At 59.0% G+C, this 25763-nt stretch overlaps 1 protein-coding gene across 1 annotated transcript in view; it reads right to left on the bottom strand.

Moving 5' to 3' along the window:
- The window catches only part of ADGRA1 (adhesion G protein-coupled receptor A1), a 27609-nt gene extending 2344 nt beyond the window's left edge, over window positions 1–25265 (bottom strand). Inside the window, exons 1-4 of the mRNA XM_040254455.1 lie at window positions 25051–25265; window positions 24002–24125; window positions 19764–19909; window positions 274–372 (exon numbers count right to left, since the gene is read on the bottom strand). Coding sequence (XP_040110389.1) covers window positions 274–372; window positions 19764–19909; window positions 24002–24125; window positions 25051–25265 — 584 coding nt within the window. The remainder of the gene's footprint in view (window positions 1–273; window positions 373–19763; window positions 19910–24001; window positions 24126–25050) is intronic.
- Between the last annotated feature and the right edge of the window lie 498 nt (window positions 25266–25763).

Genomic DNA, 25763 nt, shown 5'->3' with positions numbered 1-25763 from the left:
GGGCGCTGGAGGGGGCGGGCCGGGGGCGCTGGAGGGGGCGGGCCGGGAGAGCTGGAGGGGGCGGGTAGCCTCGCGGCTGGGCCCGCTCACCGTCCTGGGCCGTCCTGGGCCGTCCTTCGCACCCCCCCAGGCCCTCCCTGTGAGGCCAGACCCGCCCGTAGCGCGGGCGGGGGTGTGGCGGCGCCCCAGCCGGGCGAGGCGGCTCCGGGCCCCTGGGAGGCGCGCGGGGGATTGCGGCCCATCCTGCGCCCCCGCGGGGCGCCCGGTACTCACTACGCTGCATCCTCGGCCTCCATCCCGTAGTTCCTGATGTTCGTGGCGGCCGTGACGCCGCAGATGACCAGAGGGGCCCCGCCGCCGACGAGGTAGAACCTGCGGGGGAAGGGGGCGCTCACTGCCCTCGGGGCCCCCGCACCCCAGGGCAGCCCCGCTCCCTGCGCCGCCCGCAGGCAAGGCAGGGGGAGGCCCTGCTCTCCGCTGTCCACGCGGCAGCAGCCCGGCCTGACTGAAGAGCGCTGCCGCTGTGCGGCCGGACCTGGCCTCCCCCGCGCCGCAGCGCCCACACCCCTCCCCACGCCCCTCCCCCACCGCCCCGCCCCACGCCCCTCCCCCATGTCCCGCGTGCCCCCTCTGCTCCCACACACCCCGTCCACGTGTCCTCCCTTCGCCTCTGCCCGCACAGAGATGACCCTGGCCGGGCCCAGCGCGTGTGTCTGGGGGCGGGCGGGCGGGCGGCGCCCTGGTGCAGCGAGAACAGAAGGACCTGAAGGCCCTGGGCGGCGGTGGGCCGCGGTGGACGGGGCGGGGCCGCTCACCCCGGGGACGGCCTGGCGCTGCGGTGGGTGCTTGCTCAGGCGCCCCCCTCGGGCGCAGGTGTTGCTGGGCGGCGCTGGGCGCTCTCAGCAGGTGCCCGCCGAGTCGCCCTCCGCTGGGCTCCAGGCCACGCCTGTCGGCAGTGTCAGCGACCCACCGTCTGTGCGCCGGCCGGACGCCTCGGGAGGAAGCGCTCGGAGCCGCAGTTCCTCGACCCTGGCAGCCGAGTCTTCTGCGGCCTGGGGCAGGTTCTGGCGTGTGACCCTTCCGGAGGGGCAGGGACTCATCCGGGTAGGTCCTACCTGCGGGGCCTTGGCCAACAGCTCCACCCAAGGGTGCTGCCCCACGTGGGATCCTGGGGGTGTGAGCGTGGGTGCCTGGCCATAAGTACGCGGCTGACACACACGCGCAGCGGGCAGCCTTGGGGAAGCCCGGGGGACGGTGTGGGACGACCCGCACAAGAGGATGTCATTCTCAGGATGCCACAAGCACCCAGATCACTTCGACGGCGCCAGGCCCCAGTGATAGGAACAATTCCAGGTCCACGGAGGAGAACCGGGATCTGCACGCAGTTACCCCGGTGACGGCCGGGGCCTCTGCGCCCCCAGAAAGTCTACTCCAGAAGGAAGGGCAAAGGAAAACACGTCCCAAAGACGAAGCCCGGAAGGGTCCTTGTCAGCTGACCTACACTTCAGGAAATGCCAGATGAAAGCTTTCAGGCTGAAGGCACACTATTTGTGAATAGGGACTTGGAGGACTGAAGACCGTAGGAAGCACTGAATATTTGGGTAAGGAGAAAACATTGTTTCCTCCTGGCTTCTCTAACATATATATTACTGATGAAAGAAAGAATTTAACACTGCCCTGTGGAGTTTGCAGGACTCCCTGATGGCTCAGAGGGTGAGGCGTCTGCCTACAATGCTGGAGACCCGGGTTCCATCCCTGGGTGGGGAAGATCCCCTGGAGGAGGAAATGGCACCCCACTCCAGTATTCTTGCCTGCAAAATCCATGGACAGAGGAGCCTGGCCCACTACAGTCCATGGGATGGCAAAGAGTTGGACATGACTGAGCAACTTCACTTTCACTTTGACTTGTGGAGTTTACAGTATATGTGGGGCAACACTGATGATGTCTGTAGCGGAAAGAGTGGGGGGCACAGGGTCGCAAAGTTTCTAATTCTCATGGTTTTTACATGGAATAGTGTGACTTTCAAACTATAGAGATGTGAGAAGGTTGTGGTCACTCTAAAGCAGCCATGAAAAGTAATAAGCAAAAAACTAATAGATAAAATGGAATATTAAAGGTAACTCAAAAGAAGAAAATAAAAAAGGAAAGGAGGAACAGAAGAAAAAAAAGAGAAAAAGTAAAAACAGAAAACAGAGAAATGGAGACAAAATCAAAATGCCACTAAATTTTAATGGATTAAGCATTTCAGTTCAAAGGCAGCGATCATCAGAATACATCAATACCAGCAAAAAAGCAAGACCCTGTTATATGCTGTCTACAATAGAAGAAAACATTTTAAATAAAAATATATAGAGTGGCTGAAAATTAACGGATGGATAAAGCTATTCACATGAACTGAGTCTAAGAGGCCAGTGTGGCTGCATCAATATAGGACAAAATAAACTTTAAGAAAAGATAGAAGCGAGGGCATTTCATAATGAGATCCATGTTGGTTCGTAGGAAGACATTTAAACTGTAAATGTAGGGGGCCAGAGGGAAGATTCAAAATATGCGAAGCAAAAATGGACGGAAATAATTAAAGGGAGAAATAATTCCAAAATCACAGCTGGTGTTTTGAACTCCCCTCTCTTAGCAACTGATGGGACAAGCAGGCAAAAAGTTAATAACTGGAAGATCTGAACAGTAACATCAATCATGCTTCTCTATTGTTGTTCTTTCTAGAAAATCATACCCCAAAATTGCACAGCACGAATTCTTTTCAAGTGCACACCATCTGTTAATCATTGCAGATGATACGATGCTTCATAAAACAAGTGCTGATAAGTTTAAAAGCATTTAAATCATACAGAGTATATTCTCTGAGATCAAAATGAGACTAAATTAGAAATTAATAGCAATAAGGTAACTAGGAAAACCACACATATCTGAAAAATGAGATGATATACTGCTAAATAATTCATGGATGAGAGAAGAAATTATAAGGAAATCTGGAAAATATTTTAACCAAAGTGAGAAAGAAAGTTCAGTATAATATTTCTGGGATGCAGCTAAAGCTGGGCTTAGAGGGACACTCGTAGCTGTGAATACTTCCATGAGAAAAAAAGAAAGATTTAAAGTTCAATGACCAAGGATTCCACCTCAACAGGGCAGAAAAAGAGCAAAGTGAACTCAGAGTAACCAGGAGGAAGGAGATGACAAAAACAGGGGCAGAAATAAATGAAAAAAGAAAACAAAACCAAAGTCCAACAAGAGCTTACTGCACAGCACAGGGAAGCCCACTCAGCGCGATGCGGCAGCCTGGGCAGCTGGCTGTGGGCGGGAGAGGAGTGTGGGGGAGAATGGAGACGTGTGTGTGCAGCCAGCGTCAAACATCAGGGTCAGCTGGCCGTGGGCGGGAGTGGAGTGTCGGGGAGAATGGAGACGTGTGTGTGCAGCCAGTGTCAAATATCAGGGTCAGCTGGCCGTGGGCGGGAGCGGAGTGTCGGGCAGGAGGTGGCACGAGTGATGTCAGCCTTTTAGGGGTCAGTGAGCTAAGTGAGCGAGAACGGGTGAATCGGACTCAGATGGCCACTCCTGTGGGACATCCCAGGTGGCACCAGTGGTAAAGAGCCTGCCTGTCAATGCAGGCGATACATGAGACGTGCATTCCATCCCTGGGTGGGGAAGGTCTGGAGTAGGAAAGGGCAACCCACTCTAGTATTCTTGCCTGGGGAATCTCATGGCAGGAGGAACCTAGGGGCTACAGTCCATAGGGTCACAAAGAGTCAGACACACTGAAGTGACGTCGCATGCTCTGTGGGCAAGAATCCCTTAGAGGAAATGGAATACCCTCATAGCCAACAAAAGGGTCCGAAATACAATACTTCGGTGCAATCTCAAAAACAACAGAATGATCTCTGTTCATTTCCAAGGCAAACCATTCAACATCACAGTAATCCAAGTCTATGCACCAACCACTAATGCCGAAGAAGCTGACGCTGAACGGTTCTATGAAGACCTACAAGACCTAGAGCTAACACCAAAAAAAAAAAAAAAAAAAAGATGCCATTTTCATCATAGTAGGTTAGAATGCAAAAGTAGGAAGTCAAGAGATATCTGGAGTAACAGGCAAGTTTGGCCTTGGAGTACAAGCAGGGCAAAGGCTGATGGAGTTTTGCCAAGAGAATGCACTGCTCATAGCAAACACTGTCTTCCAACAACACAAGAGAAGACTCTACACGTGGACATCACCAGATGGTCAACACCGAAATCATTATATTCTTCGCAGCCAAAGATGGAGAAGCTCTATACAGTCAGTAGAAACAAGACTGGGAGCTGACTGTGGCTCAGATCATGAACTCCTTATTGCCAAAGTCAGACTCAAATTGAAGAAAGTAGGGGAAACCACTAGACCGTTCAGGTACGAGCTAAACCAAATCCCTTATGATTATTCATGCTTATACAGTAAAGGTGACGAATAAGTTCAAGGGATTAGACCTGGTGGCGACAAAGTGCCTGAGGGACTATGGACAGAGGTTTGTAATATTGTACAGCAGACAGTGACCAAAACCACCCCAAAGAAAAAGAAATTCAAGAAGGTAAAGTGGTTGTCTGAGGGGACCTTACAGATGCGAAGAGACGCGAAAGGCAAGGGAGAAAGGCAAAGATGTGTCCAGCTGAACACAGAGCCCAGAGAACAGCAAGGAGAGACAAGAAAGCCTTCCTCAGTGAGCAGTGCAAAGAAACAGAGGAAAACAACAGAATGGGAGAGACTAGAGATGTCTTCAAGAAAATTAGAGATACCAAGGGAACATTTCACGCAAAGATGGGCTCGATAAAGGACAGTAATGGTATGGACCTAACAGAAGCAAGAATACACCGAAGAACTGTGCGAGAAAGGTCTTAATGACCCGGATAACCGCGATGGTGTAATCACTCATCTAGAGCCAGACATCTTGGAGTGTGAAGTCACGTGGGCCTTAGGAAGCATCACTACAAACAAAGCCAGTGGAGGTGATGGAATTCCAGCTTAGCTATTTCAAATCCTAAAAGATGCTGCTGTTAAAGTGCTGCACTCAATATGCCAGCAAATTTGGAAACCTCAGCATTGGCCACAGGACTGGAAAAGGTGTTTTCATCCCAGTCCCAAAGAAAGGCAATGCCAAAGAATGTTCAAAGTGAAAGTGAAGTCGCTCAGTCGGGTCCGACTCTTTGTGACCCCGTGGACTATAGCCTATGAGGCTCCTCCATCCATGAAATTTTCTAGGCAAGAGTACTAGAGTGAGTTGCCATTCCCTTCTCCAAAAGGATGTTCAAACTACTGTACAATTGCACTCATTCCATATGTTAGCAAGATTACACTCAAAATCCTTCAAGCTAGGCTTCAACAGTGCATGAACTGAGAACTTTCTGATGTACAAGCTGGATTTAGGAAAGGAACCTGTATGCAGGTCAAGAAACAACAGTTAGAACTGGACAGGGGCAAAGCACTGGTTCAAAGTTTGGAAAACAGTGTGTCAGAGCTACACATCGTCACCCCGCTAATTTAGCTTACATGCAGCACACGTTATGCGAAATGCTGGGCTGGAGGAAGCGCAAGCTGGAATCAAGACTGCAGGGAGAAATTCAGCAGCCTGAGATGCGCAGATGGCACCACTCTAATGGCAGAAAGCGAAGAGGAACTGAAGAGCCTCTTGATGAGGGTGAAAGAAGAGGGTGAAAGAGTTGGCCTAAAGCTCAACACAAAAAACTACGATCATGGTATCTGGTCCCAACTGTGGTGCTGGAGAAGACTCTTGAGAGTCCCTTGGACTGCAGGGAGATCAAACCAGTCAATCCCAAAGGAAATCAACCCTGAATATTCATTGGAAGGACTGCTGCTAAAGCTGAAGCTCCAATACTTTGGCCACCTGATTCGAAGAACTGACTCATTGGAAAAGACCCTGATGCTGGGAAAGATTGAAGGCGGGAAGAGAAGGGGGCGACAGAAGATGAGATGGTTGGATGGCATCACTGACTCAATGGACACATTGCTGTTCAGTCCCTCAGTCCCGTCTGACTCTCTGCAGCCTCTTGGACTGCTGCACCCCAGGCTGACCTGCCCTTCACCGTCCTTCACCGTCCTTCACTGTCTCCTGGGATTTGCTCAGACAATGGACACGAGTTTGAGCAAACTCTGGGCTTTCCTGGTGGCTCAGATGGTGAAGAATCTGTGTGCAATGAGGGAGACCCAGGTTCGATCCCTGGGTCAGGAAGATCCCCTGGAGAAGGGCAGAGCTACCCACTCCCGTATTCTTGCCGGGAGAATCCCATGGACAGAGGAGCCTGGCAGGCGGCAGTCCAGGGGGTCTCAGAGTCAGACGCGACTCAGTGACTGAACAGCAAGAAGCCAGTCTGTCCCCGGACGGTGAGGGGGTGAAGGTTCCCAGGGTCAGGCAGGGGCGAGGGGACCGAGCCTCTGGTCCTCTGAGCATCTCCTGGATGCTGGCACGTGATGAGGCAGCAGAGGAACAAAGGTGCCAGTGAGAACGCCATCGATGCCCTTCCATCCTCAGGCGCCCCGACCGGTTCCCTGAAAACCGCTGTGGCGGCTCCAAGACAACAGCTGGGAATAAGAAGCAAGTCTAGACGGCTGCCAGCTTATCGCACAGACATCAGTCACCAGCTTATCAAGATCAGTCACCAGCTTATCGCAGAGACCGGTCACCAGCTTATCAGAGACCGGTCACCAGCTTATCAGAGATCAGTCACCAGCTTATCAGAGACCAGGCACCAGCTTATCAGAGAGATCAGTCACCAGCATATCGCAGTCACGGGGGAGACAAAAGTGCTGTTTGCAGTGACATCAGGTCAAAGCCTTTGACTGTGTGGATCACAATAAACTGTGGAAAATTCTGGAAGAGATGGGAATACCAGACCACCTGACCTGCCTCTTGAGAAATCTGTATGCAGGTCAGGAAGCAACAGTTAGAACTGGACATGGAACAACAGACTGGTTCCAAATAGGAAAAGGAGTACGTCAAGGCTGTATATTGTCACCCTGCTTATTTAACTTCTATGCAGAGTACATCATGAGAAAAGCTGGACTGGAAGAAACACAAGCTGGAATCAAGATTGCCAGGAGAAATATCAATAACCTCAGATATGCAGATGACACCACCCTTATGGCAGAAAGTGAAGAGGAACTAAAAAGCCTCTTGATGAAAGTGAAAGAGAAGAGCGAAAAAGTTGGCTTAAAGCTCAACATTCAGAAAACAAAGATCATGGCATCTGGTCCCATCACATCATGGCAAATAGATGGGGAAACAGTGGAAACAGTGTCAGACTTAATTTTTTGGGGCTCCAAAATCACTGCAGATGGTGACTGCAGCCATGAAATTAAAAGACGCTTACTCCTTGGAAGAAAAGTTATGACCAACCTAGATAGTATATTCAAAAGCAGAGACATTACTTTGCTGACTAAGGTCCGTCTAGTCAAGGCTATGGTTTTTCCTGTGGTCATGTATGGATGTGAGAGTTGGACTGTGAAGAAGGCTGAGCGCCGAAGAATTGATGCTTTTGAACTGTGGTGTTGGAGAAGACTCTTGAGAGTCCCAAGGAGATCCAACCAGTCCATTCTGAAGGAGATCAGCTGTGGGATTTCTTTGGAAGGAATGATGCTGAAGCTGAAACTCCAGTACTTTGGCCACCTCATGCGAAGAGTTGACTCATTGGAAAAGACTCTGATGCTGGGAGGGATTGGGGGCAGGAGGATAAGGGGACGACCGAGGATGAGATGGCTGGATGGCATCACGGACTCGATGGACGTGAGTCTGAGTGAACTCCGGGAGATGGTGATGGACAGGGAGGCCTGGCGTGCTGTGATTCATGGGGTCGCAAAGAGTCGGACACGACTGAGCGACTGAACTGAACTCAGGTCAAAACCCTGGAGGCTCTTTTTTCTAAATTGAAAATTTATATGGGGGCTTCCCAGGTGGTCCAGTGGGTAAGAGCCTGCCTGTCGATGCAGGGGACACGTGTTCAGTCCCTTATCTGGGATGATACCGTGTGCTGCGGAGCAAAGAAGCCTCCGCATGGCGGCTGAGCCCACCCGCCTGGAGCCCACGCCCCGCAACAAGAGGCCATCGCACCACACCCAGGGAGCAACCCCGCCCGCCACAGCTGGGGAAAGGCTGTGTGCACAGCCGTGAAGACCCACTGGAGCCAAAAATAGGAAAAAATAAAAAATAAATAAATTTTAAAAACAACTTATACGGAAACATTAAGGGCCTGGGCTATCTGAAAAGCAGGCAGCATGCCACACCCCCGACTGCAGGGACGGACCCTGACGCCCAGCATCGGACCGGAAGGAAGACTGACAGCAGGCGGGGCTGCTCAGCTCTGCTCCATCAGGCTGGTGAGGGGTCTCCCGTGGCGACAGCAGCTAAGCGCGGCCCCTCTGCTGGGAGCCTCCCTCCTGGGGCGAGGCTGGGGCTCCTCACGAGAAGACAGACCGCCTGGCAGGGGCCTGTGGAGGCGGCACTTTCGGCCTGGTGACAAGCAGTGACGAGAGATGAGCCCCCCAGCCCCGGCCTGGGCCGGGCCCCCCATCGCTGCCTGTAGCCCCTCCGGGCCTGCTCACGCCTGGACGTCCCTCTGTCCCTCTCCTGGGCCTGGGCCCCCCATCGCTGCCTGTAGCCCCTCCGGGCCTGCTCACGCCTGGACGTCCCTCTGTCCCTCTCCTGGGCCGGGCCCCCCATCGCTCTGTTGCCTGCAGCTCCAGGTCCAGCCTCACCCCCTCTCGCTGTAGCTCGGTGCCCGCCTCACCATTGCGTGGTGCCCCCCAAACCGCTGCCTGCCTGGCATGACTGCACACCGTCTGTGCTGCTGCAGGGCGGCCGCTGTCTGCCGGTGAAGGCACTGCGGTTGGGCAGGGCCCACTCTGGCCCAAGCGCCTCTGGCCATGAGCTCCAAGGGCCTCCTCTTGGGCCCTGGGTGTGAGCACAGGCCATGAGACCAGCCTGGAGGGAAGGAAAAAGGGAGCGATGGGCCCTGAACAGGCCGGATTCGCAGGATCTGCTGCAAGCCAGCGGGGCCCGGCCGACCGAGGTGGGACTCCCCTGGTCCCACCTGGGGGCCAGACGCTGGAGTTGCCCCCACCGGGCGGGGCTGCGCAAAGGAGGGGCCTCTGCAGACCCCTCGGGTGCAGCAAACAGCCTCCAGGGCTCCAGCCCGGCGCCCACAGGGGCCACACCAGGCCAGACAGAGCTCCAGGGACAACGGCCGGGTGGCCTCAGGGTGTGGGGAGACCTTAGGGGAGCCAGTTCTGCTCTGGGCGCACAGCAAAGGGACCTGCCTGCTGGACCCCCCGCCCCCTCCGCTGCCCGCCCCCCACGTCCCCTGATGCCGCACTGGGCCCAGCATGCCGACAGGTCCACGGAGAGAAGCCCTGGGTTTCGATGAAGAGGCACCTTCAGCACGCAGTTAGGTGACGGTGCAAGCGTGCAAGGGGCCTCTGCTCAAGTCTGCAGCCCATAGCAGGCCCAGGGCCCCTCAGAGGACCCCAGCCACCCAGGGACAGCCCACCAGGAGACCCCGCTGCCGGCCTCGCCTCCCCTTGGGCAGGTAGGTGACCCCTCCTCTCCTTTCCCCGGCACTGCCCATGGGTCCAGATGGGTCCCCCAGCTCGCCCAGGAGGAGACCCAACCCAGCGAGGGTCTGGAGCACTGGGCGGGCTTGGCGCACCTTCTCCCAAGGCGGACAGTACCCCCAGCTCCCTGAGAGGGGCTGCCGCCTGGGCCAGACTGTGCCCTCGCCCTGGGGTCCTGCAGGTGGGCCGTCACGGCCTCTCCGCCGCCCCTGGTCGGGCCCCTGCAGCCCGCCGCCTCCCCCCTCTGCGGGGAGCCTCGCCCTTCTCGGGTCGTTCGGCTCCGCGTCCAGCACCTGCGGACCGCGGCCGGCAGAGGGCGCTGGAGGCCCGGGCCGGTGCGAGGCCCTGCCCTGCTCCCGCCGCCCCGTGGACCCTCCTGCTCCGCCTCAGCTCCCACCCCCATTGGACCCCTGCCCGGCCGCTCCAGTGAGGTCGTGACCCCAGGGCCGGGGCGGCCGCTGCAAGAAGCGGAGCATGGAAGCCCGGGTCAACGCTGGGGGCTCCGGAAGGGCCCGCCCCACGCGCCTGGGTTAGCCCGCGGGCTGGTTTCGGATTCCAGCGCCTGGACTGTGTATGATACATTTGCCTGCTGACAACTGTCTGACTGACCGTCGTGTCTGACTCTTTGCGACCCCACCGACTGCAGCCCGCCAGGCTCCTCTGTCCATGGGATTCTCGAGGCAAGAATGCTGGGGTGGGTTGCCATGCTGTCCTCCAGGGGATCTTCCTGACCAGGGTCAGACCCGCGTCTCTTACTTCTGTGTTGGTAAGGGGGTTCTTAACCACCAGCGCCACCTGGGAAGCCCCGACGATAAATTCATGGCGGTTTAATTTGTTCCAATAGGAGCAGGAAACTAACCTGGTCCCCAAGCTCACACTACCCAGAAAGTCATGTCCCAGCAGAAAGCACAGAATTGTAAGTGGAATCACAGAGCGGAGCCTGCGGGCATGTCACCAGGAAGGGTGGGCTTGTAGGGGGCGCAGTGTTGGCGCCCAGGCTCCTGCTTCCGGCTGGGGGGGTCGGAAGGACACCCGTGACAGGTGATGTGGGGACCTGCCTACCTGGTCCTACAGCAGAGGAAGGACGGACGGACGGACAGACGGCCCAGAGGGGGGCAGGAGGAGGCTGGGTGCTCAGTGGGGAGCGCAGATGGGACCCCAGAGCCCCTGGTTCCGGGAAAGATGAGCAAAACCTGGAGGGATGGTGGGGTCACAGACCACCCCCCTCAACCAGGAGCAGCGTGACTACAGTGCCTGGCCACTTATCCGCATCACGCAGCCAGATGGTGCCACAGTTTCAGACACGGGTCTGGAAAGCACGCTGGGCAGTGAAATAAACCTGATAAAAATATAAAATGAGGGAGTCCATGTGTATACGGCCCAAAATCAGTGCAGACAAATTTGGGTGGTAAAACTATAAAAAAAGGCGATCAAAGTCATGAGTCAGGACGGGGGTGGGGCATGGCTGAGTTTCCTGCAGAGGAGGCTTCTGTTTCTTCCTTTGAAGGGCACAGGACTGTTTCATAAACCTGCATTGATGTTTTAGGCTTTGGGGGGGGCGGTTAAATGTTCTATTTCTCAAAAAAAAAGTTTTTTTAAAAAAGAGGAAGGACCAGCCCTCCCCCCTGCCAAGCCTGGGGTGGAGGTTGAAGGTTCCGGCAGCTCTGACCCCAGCTGACCCTGCTGCCTGCCCACCCGCCCAGGCACCTGCCCATCCTCTGTTCTGTCTTTAGGGCCTGGGACCGGCTCTGCTCGCTCCCCTGGCTGCTGACCGGAGCCCACGTGCCGTCAGAGTACACCACTCCCAGGACAGGGAGCCCTGGTCGGTGGGCGCAAGGCCCAGGTGGAGGGTGTTGTCCCTGCCGAGGCCCCTGGGCCCTGTGTGGGCATGCGTGGTGCCCGCCGGGGAGTCCCTGTGGGTGTCGGCCAGCTCCGCGAGCCCCAGCCGCCCTGGAGGCCTCACAGAGGGGCTCCAGCGACTGTTGGGCAGACAGCGACCTCAGGGTGCTGGGGTTTTCTGACTCTGACCCACAGGCCCTGCCTGCTCCAGCTTCAGTGTCAGGCGGGGCATCTGTTTGCCGACCTCGCGTCCGGAGTTTAGGGCCCCTGGGAAACCTGACTTTGAAATCCCAGCAACCGCCCCAGTGCCTGTCTTGTGTCAGCTGAGCTGGGCAGGCCGTCTCTCCAGGTCACGGAGCCCATGCTTCCCTGACTGTCCAAGGGGCCACAGGAGAGGACAGAGGACTGCAGAGGCCAGATTCTCCCGCCGTGGCTCAGCAACCGGAAAGGACCAGCAGGGGAAGATGGCCACAGCGAGAAGCCGGGAGGAGAAGCCGCGTCAGGCTGAGAGGAAGGTCCCGAGGGCCTGCTGGCCGCTCTGTCCACTGTCCAGGCCAGGCAGGCCCGCCCCCAGGGTGGCCTGAGGAGCTGCCATCAGCTGGCAGACGCCGGCTGGTCCATGCCCTTGTGGAGCCTGGGTCTCTGTGGATGAGATCCGCTGACGTGAACGGAGGGGTCGCTGCTCCTGGGCCCCCCGTATCCTCGAGGAAGGGGGGCTGCACTTGGAGGAGGGGTGGGCTGGAGACCTGGAGCAGCCCAGGGCAGCCAGCAGCAGCTGGAGGCCAGATGAGGATGAGCTATGAACCTGCCCGGGCGCAGGCCTTCAGCCCCGGAGTCTGTCGGAGGGGCACTCCCCCTCCGGGCCCAGACTCGGAAACCCGAGAGATCAGGTCAGTGATTTCAGCTCGGGTGAAAGAGCCATCCATGTCCATCGCCCGAGTACGCGGCTTTGAGAGCCACCGACGTGCCTCTGAGATGCAGACTCTCACGTCCAGCTTGCACTGGCCGGCGGTGGGCAGAGGAGGGTGAAACCCTCAGGAACTTGACGCCTGGATAATAGCTGGTGGACGAAGGCCATGTGGGGCGCAGAGGACGCCTGCCTGAGCCCTGACCAGCTGTGACGGTGCTCCAGGACAGGCCATGAAGGTGCTCCAGGACAGGCCGTGAAGGTGCTCCAGGACAGGCAGTGACGGTGCTCCAGGACAGGCTCCTGTTCAGAACGTGGTGCTGATTTAGTCGCTCAGTTGTGTTCGCCTGACTCTTGGGAGCGTAGCCCGCAGGCTCCTCTGTCCGTGGGACTTCCCAGGCAGGGACACTGGAGTGTGAACACGAGAGTGGTCTCCTACGGAGACCAGGAGGTGTGGAAACCCAGCGGCACGATGTGTCCTGATTCTCGGGGGTAGGTCCCAGCATGCGAGGCCGCCCGCTCGTGTTTAGCTGGCAAAAGCCCCCCGCGTTCCTGGGCCAGGCCTGTGAGCCGGGCCGGGGTCCCAGATGCGGCCTCACAGGGCCCTGCTCGGCCCTGAGCCCTGAGCCCTCCGCTCCCAAGGCCGCACGTGGGGCTGTGGGGCTCCACCCGGCCCAGCGCTGGGTCGCGCATGTCCCAGGCCCCCAGCTGGCTTCAGCCTCTGCCCTGAGAGGGAGTCCCGGGCAGAGGGAGCCCCGGGGACCCTTCCTTCCCCAGGCAGGGCTGTCCAGAGTCGGGGCCGACTGCCTGTGGACCATGGACGAACCAGGCTGTGGGCACCACCAAGTGGGCTTTTCAGGCCTTGAGACAGGAAACGACTCAGGAAGGCAGGGCGGGCTGCAGAATCAGGACTTGGCTGCAGGCAGCTGAATCTGCCCAGACGCCGGCGGCCACAGCCAGAGCTGTTTGATGCTGAGGCTTCGGTGGAGTCCCTGGGCCCGAGTTCCCCTGTTGAACTCTTCCCCCCGCCGAGATGGCGGTCTCGGGAGGGGGTCTTGGTTGTAGGGTGGAGCCGTGGGAAGCGCTTTTCCAGAGATGGCGGAGAGCCTCCTCGCCCCTGGCGCTGTGTGAGGACACAGCGGGAGATGGGCCTCAAGGCCCAGGAGGCTGGTCCCAGCTCCGTGTGCTGCTGGTTCCCACTGCTCGGTTGCTGTCAAATCAAGTTTCCAAAGTCCCCTGCGCGATGCCCTCGAGTGCGCCCCTGCCCCGCCAGGCCCCCTGCCTGCGGGTCAAGCCCTGGGCCGTGCCCGCGTCCCCACACGGCCCCCTCATGAGCACGTCTGCATTTGCTCCCGGGCTGTGCCGACCACTCACCCGGCGTCTGCACTCCTGGGACCCCTCCCTCCTTTCGAGCCTGCACAGACTGTCCTAGACTCAGCCTGAGGGTCTCCTCCCTCTGCATCCCCTGGAGGTCCTCCTGCAGAGCCAGCCACCACCTCCGCGCTGAGCACTGGGATGGGGCGGGGGGGCACCCTGAGGATCTCGTGATTACAGCTGAGCCTCGGGTCCACAGCCACACAGCCATCATCTCTGTGCTGAGCACTGGGATGGGGGGCGGCCCCGGGGGTCCTGGGATGATGGCTGAGCCTTGGGTCCACAGCCATGCAATTACTGCCTCTGTGCTGAGCACTGGGATGGGGGGCCCCGGGGGCCCCGAGATGATGGCTCAGCCTCTGGGCCTCACGTCAGAACACAGAGTCAGTCAGCCTGCTTTCCACCAACAGCAGCTCAGATCAGCATGGACGTTGCACACACCAGGCCCAATTAAACAGTATTTACTGACTTGCCATCATCTCTCGATCGTGGTTTCCATGTTTAATGAAAAGGAGCTGTGAGCCCAGGTCTGAGGACACAGGGGCAGGGCAGCCCCCCGGGTCCCACGGGAGGACGCAGCGAAGGCTCCCTTGGATGAGCTGCGGAGGCTGCTGACAGTGTCCCCCAGGCAGGAGAGCAGGGAACCCCTCCCGCAGGAGCAGAGGGAAGGCCCACCCGCAAGGCTGAGGGGTGGCACCCCTCATCCCAGGTAGTGATGCCCCAAAAGAAAGCCCTGGGCTGGGACTGACAGGCCAGGAACCCAACTCAGACTCAGGTCACAGCAGTCAGGGACCCATGAAGGCCTCCACTCTGCCTGGTGACCCCTGGGAGGCCCGGGGCCCAAATTGAGATGCTTCCTGGAGGCACCCGGGGCCAGGCCCACCCACCCTGCTGCCCTGTCCCCCACAGAGAAAGCAGATGCTGACTCGGTCCCGTGCCCACAGCAGAGCCGGCAGGGCCGCCTGCCCCGGCCCGGACCCTCGCTGAGCCCCAGCCTTGCCCTCGGAGCTTTCTAAACACAGGAGGGATGAAGTGGCTCATTCCCACCCCTGGGATCAGGGTCTCACCCTCAGCCACGTGGCCCTCCACTCATGCAGGGCTTCCCTATCTCTAAGGTTCTCAGCGCGGCTCTAGAGCAGACATCCCCTCCCTCCACCGCCTCCTGCCGAAAGCCTGATGATCTGGGGGAAACAGCAGGACCGTAAATAATACGCGCGTGGAAGGAAAGACCTCACGATGAGTGAAGTAAGCCCACAGCATGCAAACCTCTGGGTCAGCAACAGCAGCGCCCAGGGGGAAAGTCACACCATAGGTTCTACAGTCAGAACAGACAGATCTCAAATTGGGAATCTGACTTGATACTGTAAAGAACCGGGAAAAAAGAAGAGCGAACTGAATTCAAATCAGCAGAATAGAGACTACAGCAGAGATAATGCCACACGGCGATCACTGGTTAGCTGCTGGTATATGTGCTGGGACAGCGCTGAAATCTCTTTGTGCCCACGTGTCCTTATTTTGTAAAACAGACAGTCATCTTCCCTCTGAAGTGTGTGAAAGCACTTTGTAAACTATGAGATCTTATTAAACTTACTTTATGTCAGACACATTTTCTGTTCTAAACAAAGTGCCAAATAGCTGTAAAGCCCATACCAGCACTTGGGCAGAGAGCTTGACAGAGAATGTGCTCAATAAGTCCCCGATTAAAAAAAAAAAACAACAGAAAGTCAATGAAATCAAAGTTAGTCCTTTAAAAAGCTTAACAGAATTGGCCAACTGTTGGCCAGACTAAGAGAAAAAGAGAAAGAGCTAACGCAGTCCTGCCAGTCCTCGCCAGGGCAATGAGGCAAGAAGAAAAAGGAGAACGTCCAGGCTGGACATGAAGCAATGAAACTCCCGACGTGGAGGGGAAACCGTGTGTGTGTGTGTGTGTGTGTGTGTGTGTGTGTGGTCCCAAAGGGCCCCCTGAGAGTCCCTGGGGCTAGCAAGCAACGTGAGCCGCCTCCAGGACGCACACCAGCAAACAAGGTCAGCTGCGTTTCTGTACACAAGCGGGCTTCCCTGGGGGCTCAGATGGTAAAACAATCTGTCTGCAGTGCAGGAGACCCAGGTTCAGTCCCTGGCCAGGAAGGTCCCCGGGAGGAGGGCATGGCAGCCCACTCCAGTCCTCTTGCCTGGAGAATCCCATGGACAGAGGAATCCGGTGGGCTGCAGTCCACGGGGTCGTACAGAGTCAGACACGGCTGAGCCACTAACCACATACGTAAGCAACGAACAGCCTGAGTACAAGATTGAAGAAACAATCCCATTTACAACAGCATACAAATACTGAGGAAATAATTTAACCACGAAGCACAAGATGTGTGCGCTGAAAACTGTAAACATTCCCAGGAGGAATGAAAGACCTTCATGAATGGGCAACATCCTGTGCTTACGGATTGAAGACTGTTGGTAACATTACAATCTGCTGGATTGAAGACTGTTGGTAACATTACAATCCTGGGTCACAGAAGAAGCTAAAGAGCTCCAGAGAAACCTCTACTGCTGCTTTATTGACTCTACCTGTGTGACTGTGTGGATCACAACAAACTGTGGAAAACTCATCAAGAGATGGGAACACCAGACCATCTGACCTGCCTCCTGAGAAATCTGTATGCAGGTCAAGAAGCAACAGTAAGAACCGGCTATGGAATAACAGACTGGTTTCAAATAGGGAAAGGACTATCTCAAGGCTGTATATTGTCACCTGCCTATTTAACTTCTATGCAGAGTACATCATGTGAAATGTTGGGTTGGATGAAGCACAATCTGGAATTAAGATTGCCGGGAAAAGTATCAATAACCTCAGATACATAGATGATACCACCCTAAGGGCAGAAAGTGAAGAAGAACTAAAGAGCCGCTTGATGAAAGTGAAAGAGGAGAGTGAAAAAATCTGACTTAAAACTCAACATTCAAAAAACTAAGATCATGGCATCTGGTCCTATCACTTCATGGCAAATAGATGGGGAAACAATAGAAACAGTGACAGACTTTATTTTTCTGGGCTCCAAAATCACTGCAGATGGTGACTGCAGCCATGAAATTCAAAGATGTTTGCTCCTTGGAAGAAAAGCTATGACCAACCTACACAGCACATTCAAAAGCAGAAACAGTACTTTGCCAACAAAGGTCCATCTAGTCAAGGCTATGGTTTTTTCAGTGGTCATGTGTGGATGTGAGAGTTGAATTATAAAGAAAGCTGAGTGCCAAAGAATTGACGCTTTTGAACTGTGGTCTTGGAGAAGATTCTTGAGAGTCCCTTGGACTGCAGGAGATCCACCCAGGCCATCCTACAGGAGATCAGTCCGGGGTGTTCATTGGAAGGACTGATGCTGAAACTGAAGTTCCAATACTTTGTCCACCTGATGCGAAGAACTGGCTCATTGGAAAAGACCCTGATGCTGGGAAAGATTGAAAGCAGGAGGAGAAGGGGGCGATAGAGGATGAGATGGTTGGATGGCATCACCGACTCGATGGACATAAGTTTGAGTAAACTCTGGGAGCTGGTGATGGATAGGGAGGCCTGGTGTGCTGCAGTCCATGGGGTCACAAAGAGTTGGACACAACTAAGCGACTGAACTGAATAATGTTGAAATGCTAACACTTCTTAACGTGCTCTCCAGATTCAGTGCAATCTCTACCCAAAGTCCAATGGCCGTTCGTGCAGAAACGGAGAAAACTATTTTAATGTTAGTGTGAAACAGTGAAGTTGCTCAGTCGTGTCTGACTCTTTGCGATCCCATGGACTATAGCCCCCCCAGGCTCCTCTGTCCATGGAATTTCCCAGGCTAGAATACTGGAGTGGGTAGCCATTTCCTTCTCCAGGGGACCTTCCCAACCTAGGAATCGAACACCAGGTCTCCCACACTGCAGGCAGACGCTTTACCGTCTGAGCCACCAGGGAAGCGTAATGTTAGTGTGGGATTTCACAGATGTTTTTAGTTCTCATCAGAAAGCCGCGGAACTGAGTTGGGAGAACTCGGGGCTCTGCCCAGCGCGGGGCCTTCCCCAGGGCCCAGCAGGATGTGGCCTGCTCTGCCCGCAAGGGGTCCCGCAGCACGCTCCTCCCAGGAGGTCCCAGGAGCTAAATCCTTGCTGCAGTTGGTGAAGCACAGTTGACTTTCCCGTCCTGGGGGCTCAGGATGCACTGAAGCGATGCCCCTGGCGGCCCAGCGGGGAAAGCCCCCTGACAAGGATGCTTCTGGGTGGAGGAGAGCAGGTCGGAGGCTTCAGGGCAGAGTTCAAGCCCCAGCAGCCCTGGAGGGAACGTCTCCAGCCCCTGACAGTTCCTCCTGGTCTCTGGGGTCCCCGTCGTCAGCCTCTGTCCTCTGGAGAAGGTCCAGGCCCACGGCACCTGCTGCCAGCCCCAGGCCAGGCTGGGCCAGAGAGGGCGGCTGGGCAGGGGGGCAGGTAAGTCTGGGCACCTGTGAGGGTGCGCGCCGATGACCGAGGGACCCCCGGGGCCACCGCACTGGGTGGGCGGCCTGCAGCACCAGGCTCCTTGTCCCAGGGGCAGCAGATGCAGGCGGGTGGGCGGCAGCGGCCCCCAGGAGACACTGGGGGGAGTGAGCTGCGGGTGTGACCGGGCAGCCGGGCTGGGTCCCTGCCCCCATGACACAGAGCCGCAGGGCCCGCGGGGTTACGCGCGCTCGAAGCCACCGCCTAAACCCACAGCTTGCTCCACCCCATTCTTCAAATCACCAGGCAGCTCTGCCATCAGTTTCAGCTCCGGAAACGGAAACACATTTTGAGAGTGATTTTTAAACCCGGGGGCCTCCCTGGCAGGAGATAAGATGAAGAAATCTCGCCTCCCTGGCCCAAGCTGCAGCAGAAGCCACCAGCCCTGGTTGCCACGTGGCAACGTGTCTGCTCCACGTGAAAACCAGACAGTGTCGGGAATGGGGGTGGGGGCTGGGAGTCACGATACTCACTTAAACAACAGCGTTTTTATCTGCCTCACAGGACGCCTCTGCGGGGCGGGCGCTCACGAGGACAGGCCAGTGGCCCCTCGGGTGTGGAGCCCGCTCCGGGGGGGCTGGGCCCCAGGTACCCCCCAGCCCCGCCCTGCACAGGCCACGACCCCAGGAGCCGCTGCCCCTCACGGGACCACTTGGGCGCGGCCATGCCCGGGATCCCAGGCCAGGGCCCCAGACACCCAGCACCGTCCCAGTCAGGAGCTCGGGCAGCCCCTGGCGGCCTGAGTGCCTCACGGCAGTCACCAGGGCGTCCAAGGCTCTCTGAGCTCAGGCGATGGCCTGGAGACGGGCCAGGTGATGGCGCTGGGCAGCGGGCACCCAGGGTCTGGCCACACAGGCCGATCTAGGCCTGGCTCCTGCCAACGGCCGGTTTGGATTCAGTCTTGGTTCAGGAAATTGGAGGGCAGAGGCCAGCAAAACATGGATTGCTGTGAACCGCTGCCTGGGTGGGGCGGGCCCATCCTTGCCTTAAGGGGCCGAGCCGCGCTGCGGAGTCTCCGGAGAGGCACTCCTACTTCGGCCCAGACAGGAGTCTCCCCGGGCGCCCCAGGCCGCGTTGTGGGAGGACGTCTGGGGGTCCCACTGGCCCCAGGCCTGGTCCCACCACGTCCACCCCAAACCCTCCCAGTCTGAGGAGGAAACGGGGACGACCAGCTGGAGCAGGGCCCCCATTCAAATCTGCGTCCAGCCGCGCGGTCACCTTGAGGTCAGGTTCCCCCCCGCTCACTGAGACCCGTGAATAGACCAAAGCCGAGACCAGGACTCTGGCCCAGCCCAGAGCCGTGTCCACCTGCCCACCCACGGCGGGCGCCAGGGGCCTCCCCGCACTGACTTGGCGGCACCAGAGGGCAGGAACCCCACACCTGAGCGTCGACCTCATCCCGGTTCCCCCGCCCTGGCCCCCCCCCACGAGCCCCGGCCACCTGGGCCTTCCATCACCCCTGGGCCCAGGCTTCCCCATGGCCAGCTTGCCGAGAACCCCCAGGAAGCCCAGGGCTGGGGGTCAGGCGCGCTCGGTACCTGAGCAGGGGCTGCCTGGGGTGCGGCGGCTGGCCTGCCCCCGGGCACAGCGGGGCCTTCTTGGTCACCTGCTTGTAGATGTTCCTGGCAGTCACCCCGATCCACAGCAAAGTAGAGAGCGTGGAGTAGTGCAGCACAATGCCCACCTGGGGGAAGAGCCAGTGAGAGCCCGCCCGCCTGCCAGCACCCCGCCCCGGGCCTGAGCCCCGCACCCCGTCCTGCTACCCCCTCCCACACCCTCAGGAAACAGCTCAACAGCGACAGGAAGTGGGCCTGGCAGGGGCCCTGGGGTAGACACCGGGCTTCACAGGGACTCAGAGCTCAGGGAAGATGCCTGGGTGGCCCGGACCCTGAGCCAGCTCGGCCTCCCGCAGGGAGCTGTGGGCACACCCCACCCCCACCCCCACCGCCTGGTCGGAGCGGGGAGACTCCTCCTGCACAGGGCCATGTGGTCAGCGCGCTCAGCTCCGGAGGAGCCCGCAAGAAGGGAGGGGCGGAGGCTCGGGGGTCTCCGGGATGCTGTGCCTCGGTGATCAGAAGCTGAAGTTCACTCCTTGCCTGTCGGAGTCGCTCGTTATTATGGAAAGAGCCCCGACGCCCCTGGCGGCTCTGCTTCAGCTAATTGGGCGTTCATTCCACACCCCATCATCGCCATCCGATTCTGTAGAATGAGGCTACCTTTGAAGTAATGACCTGACGTTTTGCGATGACAGGTAAAATATGGTTGTGATTGTTAGGATGTCAGTGTTTAAGGAATACAGAGATTCTCTAAACAAAGGTAACATCGCACCGTTGTAAGGATTTATCACATGCAGAATTCAGCTTCAACTTATGAGAAAGCCCCGTAAGGACGGGTGGGACTGTTGTGAGAACGCTGGACTGCGTTTCAGTCGCTGCCCGCGCGCGGGAGCGTCCAGGCCTCCTCTCTGCCCGGCCTGGGCCTCTTGCCTGGGAGCCGGAGCCCGCGACCCCCGCCTGTCGCCGAGAGGAGGGGGCGGACCTCAGACGCGTCCTCGGGGTGGGGCCTGGGCCGGCCCCGCCCCCGCCCGTCTTCCCCGAGCGCCGAGCGCCGGGGGCCGTGCCAGCCTGTAGGTGACGGGGAGGCCGGAACAGCAGGACCTCCCAGACGCCAGCCTCAGGTGGACACGTGCAGAGGTCGCCGCAGGGCCGTCACGCTGGCGTCCACACGGCCCTTGAGCCGCCCCGGCCGTGCCGGGCTTCCGCGGAGCCATGGAGCCGCCGGCGCGTGTGGTGTCGCAGCCTCCGCGCGGCGCGCGCCGCTCTGGTCCCATAACGACCGCCTCTCCTCTCCAGACCCCAGCTCTGGGCTCGAGCGCCCATGACGGCCCTGGGGCGCGTTTCCCTCCGACGCCCGCCGGGGTGGGGGCGCCGCTGGCTCTGGGGGCCGCTGTTGAGCCCAGGTGGTGGTGCGCTGGGGTTGGGCACGGTGGGCCAGGCTGGCTGCTGGCCAGGGCAAAACCGCACTGGGGCTGATGAATCGTCCCCTGTGACGGGGGCAGCGGGGCCCCCGGGGTCTGCAGCCTGCAGGACGGCCAGCTGTGCGGGTTCAGTCTGAGCGGGTCCGGAGGCTGGAGGTCCCCGGCCCAGGACACTCAGGGCTCTCCCTGCTCAGACGTCTGTCCGTCTGGTGCACGCTCCTGGGGACGGACAAGGCCGATGTTGGGAGGATAGTCCGCTCTCCTTGGGCCGCCGCTTGAACGTTCATTTCACACGGAAGCACCCTCACAGACGCCCTAGGATGTTTGACCGAATGTCTGGGCACCAAGGCCAGTCAGCTTGACACTGGAGAGTGTCACACCTTCCAACTGACCCGGCTCTGAGCTGTGCCCCAGGGTCCCTCTCCTCCGGCGAGTGTGGGGTCCACGGCCACAGCGTCCTGGCCCCGCACCTGTTCTCCCTCCTGACTGCTCCTCCCGGTGAGCCTGGCTTGTGTGCCACGGGCCCTCTGTTGGAATCTTGTCCTCTCTGCCTTACACCCGAGCCAATGCTCGTCTTCAAGTGAGCGGGAGAAGTCGCAGTTCCTTCTGGAAACGTGGACTCGGAGCTGAGGGCAGGTTGTCATCATGAGGTGACCAGCAGGACTTCTGAGGCCCTCCAGGCATGTCTGCCCCTGCCCATGACACACTCAGGGGTCCAGCCTGCTGGCCTGGCCTGGCCTTGGCTGCCACAGGGATGTCTGGCCCCCTAGCCTCTGTCTGGGCAGAAGGCTTGGGGACATTTCCTGGGTTGGGGGCCCCCGGCCGGGCTCTTGGGACTGTAGGGGTGGTGGTACACCTCACACTGGAGGTGCTGAGGGGCGGCAGCCCCAGGTCCCAGGGCTCCCCGCAGGGAAACGTGGACATAAAGGGGATGGTCCATTTCACTGCTTCCAGACGGCTCCGCGTCTCAGCAGGTGTTCAGAGGCGGATGGCAAATTGGATTTTCCGGGGCTCCCCCAGGGGTGTTTCTGCAATATCGAGAGACCTCCAGGAGCGTGTCTGCCCTGCGTGTGGTGCAGGGATGTGCTGGTGAGTTTTCAGCTAGGTACCAGGAACAGGTGCAGAGGTGGCCTCCCGGTGGGACGGGTGGCATCCACACGCGTTTGTGGAAAGCTGACCTCTCTTCTGTACTCAGGAGCCTGGGGACGCTGGAAACTGGGCCCTCACATCCTGCCGCGCGGGCCTGGCACCTTGTTTGCAGGGGGAGCGTGTAGGGGCAGGAGCTCACAGCCAGTTCCCCCCGAGGCAGCCCTGCCCAGTGGGAGCAGACTTTTGCCCTCTGACGCCCAGGAGTTGCCAGCAGCTGCCGTTGGTGCAGAAGAACAGGTCAGTTCGTGTGGACAGAGGAGCTGAGGTCAGCAGGCACACACGGGAGCCAGGGAATTGAGCTGAAGCAGCCTCCCTGGCTGTCGACATACTCTTGGTGAATTCACACAGCCAAGGCCACAAGGGGAGCCTGTGAGGTTGTGTGCTGGCCAGGACACTTTCTCCATGTGGTCCTGGCAGATGGACACCCACTAAATGAGTCCTTGGTGAGATGCCCTGTGGTCCATGGGGAAGCCCCCACCTGGCCCCTGATGAGTGCTGGAGGTGTCTGCCCGCCGGGAGGGGACTGTCCCCCTGGAGGGGACTGTCCATCTAGAGGGGACTGTCCTCCTGGAGGTGTCTTCCTGCAGGAGGGGAATGTCCCCCTGGAGGGGACTGTCCATCTAGAGGGGACTGTCCCCCGGAGGTGTCTGCCCACTGGGGGGACTGTCCATCTAGAGGGGACTGTCCACCTGGAGGGGACTGTGCCCCTGGAGGTGTCTGCCCACCAGGAAGGGACTGTCCCCCTGGAGGGGACTGTCTGCCAGGCTGAGCCAAGGCCAGGTGTAGGTGGGCTGTTGAAAGGCTTGGGGGAGAGAGCAGAGGGACCTCGATGTCCAGCTGCACGGACCCTGGGCCTCTGTCCTTGACTCGTGGCTGACGGAGGGGCCTCTCTGACTCTGTCAGGACCAGGGGGTACTTCATATGCCCCCTTTCTTTTTTGGCTTTGCTGCGAGGCTTGTGGGATCATTTCCCAACCAGGGATCAAACCCATAACCTCTGCAGTGGAGGCTTTGGAGTCTTACCCACTGGACCACCAGGGAAACCCCTTTTCCCTCCTTCTAAGAAAGGCCAGGCGGAGCCATGGGGTGGGAAGAAGACCCCCCCAAGACTTCTCCCAAAGGCCCCTTATCACCCAAGAGGGCCAGACCTTCCAGTCAGTGTGAGAACACTGGGTGCCACGTGGGGGTGGGCACCCCCAACCCCTGGTGACCCAGCAGTGAGGGCGGCGTCTCCCTGGTGAGGAGCTGAGACCTCTGGGCCAGGACTCTTACCTGGGCCGAGGGAGCAGGCCCCGCCCCTGAACTCCTGCCCACCCATTTGCAGGAGAGGCAGGTCGAGTCCCTACTTCTGTGATCAGCCAGTTTGTTGGAAATTGACTGTCTCGTTAACATGTCACCAGGGGCTTGGAGAAAACTAGTCCAATTGGAAAATAAACTAAATAACATGATCAGGCGCTGAGCAGATCGGTCAGACTCACACAGGGAGGAACTCTGATACAGACGCACTGGGCGCTAGAGTCCCCGGCACGAGAAGCCCCTGGACAAACGCTCGCATGTCGTCTCACCCTCAGGACGGTCATCACAAATCTCCCCCTTGGCTGGAGAGTCGATGAGCACTTCAGACCTGGCAGCAAATGAAGACAGCACTCACCGCCTGGCACAGGGTCGGGAATCTGGTGCGGTTGATGCCGCCCGCGAAGGCGGAGAAGGTCAGGGCCGCATGGAGACAGAGGTTCAGGAGGGTGTGCCGGCCCAGGCGGCTGATCCGGATCGCGCTGCGGGCGAGACCGCGGTTAGCAGCGTCTCCCGGGGCGGGGGGGCAGGGCACCCTCAGCTGCACAGGTTGCGCTCTGTCCTGCCGGGACCGGAGCCGGGCTGGAGGCCTCGGGTGGACGGGGATCGGCTGGGAACAGCAAGCTAGGGAGACCAGGCCGGGGGCGGATGGACAGACTTGCTGTCCACTCTAGTTTGTGGCCTCGGATGCTTGGTGTAAAGTCACCCCGGGATGCTGGGCCTGGACGTCTCCAGTCGTCAGATAAACGAGGACCTAGAGGCCCTGGGACCTCACAACTTGTCCGAGGTCCCCGAGGAAGGTGCAGGGTGGGGGGCGAAGCCGGTCTGGCTTCCTCATTCCCCAGGTGGGGTTCTTTGCATCTGATTGAGTCTGCACCTTGGGAGAAGGCTGTGGCTGACTGACGACCCCACGGCCAGGACTGCTGCAGAGGACGCTGCTTGGGGTGGAGTCCACGCCCAGGGCCAGCCCGGCAGGGCCCACACTAGGCTTCTCAGTCTGTGCCTGAGGCCTGCGACGTGCCCAAGCTTCTCCCCTGACCACAGTTATGCCCGTGGGCCAGGCTCTGCCCATGGCTCTGCCCATGGTCTGGCCCCTGATGGTGGCCAGGACTCCTCCTCGATTTTCCCAGGTCATCTTTGAGGGACATAGAGAACCCACTGGACTCCCCTGTGGCCGGCCAGCCCAGGGCAGGGCTGCTCTGAGGGTTGTGCGGCTACTCTGACCTCCTCGGGGCGCGGGCTGTCAGGGCCCTTGGAGGAAGAGCGCGTGTCACCTGACGAGATGAGAACGTGAGGCCTGGGACGTCCGTCCCCCAGCACTCAGCTACCTGCGGCCGCGGGGGCCACCCGGGCCCGTGAGGCACCTGCCAGGGCCTCCTTTCTACCTGAGGACGGAGGGGGGCTCACCTTTGGTGGACGACGTAGGTGGCAGCGGAGGCCAGCAGACACAGCAGCATGACGGCCGTGCAGGCATACACCACGGGGTGCAGGAGCTCCCCTGGGGACGGGGGCAGGGAGAGGACCGTCCTCAGATCCTGGAAAGGACACGGAGCACACCGCGTGACTGGCGTGGCCGGGCTCTCCCAGGACCAGCGTCCGCCCTGCAAGCTCCCGGAGGCCATTCCTGCACCAGGAGATTTGCTGGGAACCCCTAGGGCAGGGGCAGGGCCCCTAACCCGGGGAGCGCTCAGGGCCGAGGTGCCCAGCACTCGGCTCAGCCGCCGGTGTCCCTGTGGGCTCTGACGGCCGCCTCCCCAGGGGCAGTGCCCTGCTGGGCTGGGGGTCGGCCCGAAAGCCTCCCTCCGTCCCGGGGGCGCAGGTCGCCCAGAGCCTGCTGCCGGTAGAGGCACCTGTGTGACGGCACCGCCCCGGGAGGCTCCTGTTGGGTGGCCCCCAGGTCCTTCTGTGGGCCACACACCCACTGACATTGCCGGGAAGGCCTCCCAGGAGAGTCTGTGCCCAGTCTCAGTGGTCCTGCCGGGTGTGAAGCCGCCCCAGACCCCTGTGGCGTCCTGCCCCCACTGCGCATCATGCAAGGACCCTGCCGCGGGCAGCGGCCCCACAGTCCTGGGGCGCTGGGCTGCAGGGACCCGGCTCAGGTCAGACACGGTCCTGGGGCG

This window comes from Oryx dammah, unplaced genomic scaffold (genome assembly GCF_014754425.2).
Source record: "Oryx dammah isolate SB20612 unplaced genomic scaffold, SCBI_Odam_1.1 HiC_scaffold_14, whole genome shotgun sequence".
In the NCBI taxonomy this organism is placed as follows: Eukaryota; Metazoa; Chordata; class Mammalia; order Artiodactyla; family Bovidae; genus Oryx; species Oryx dammah.
Note: the sequence above shows the minus strand (reverse complement) of the source record. Positions and strands in the feature narration are given on the sequence as shown.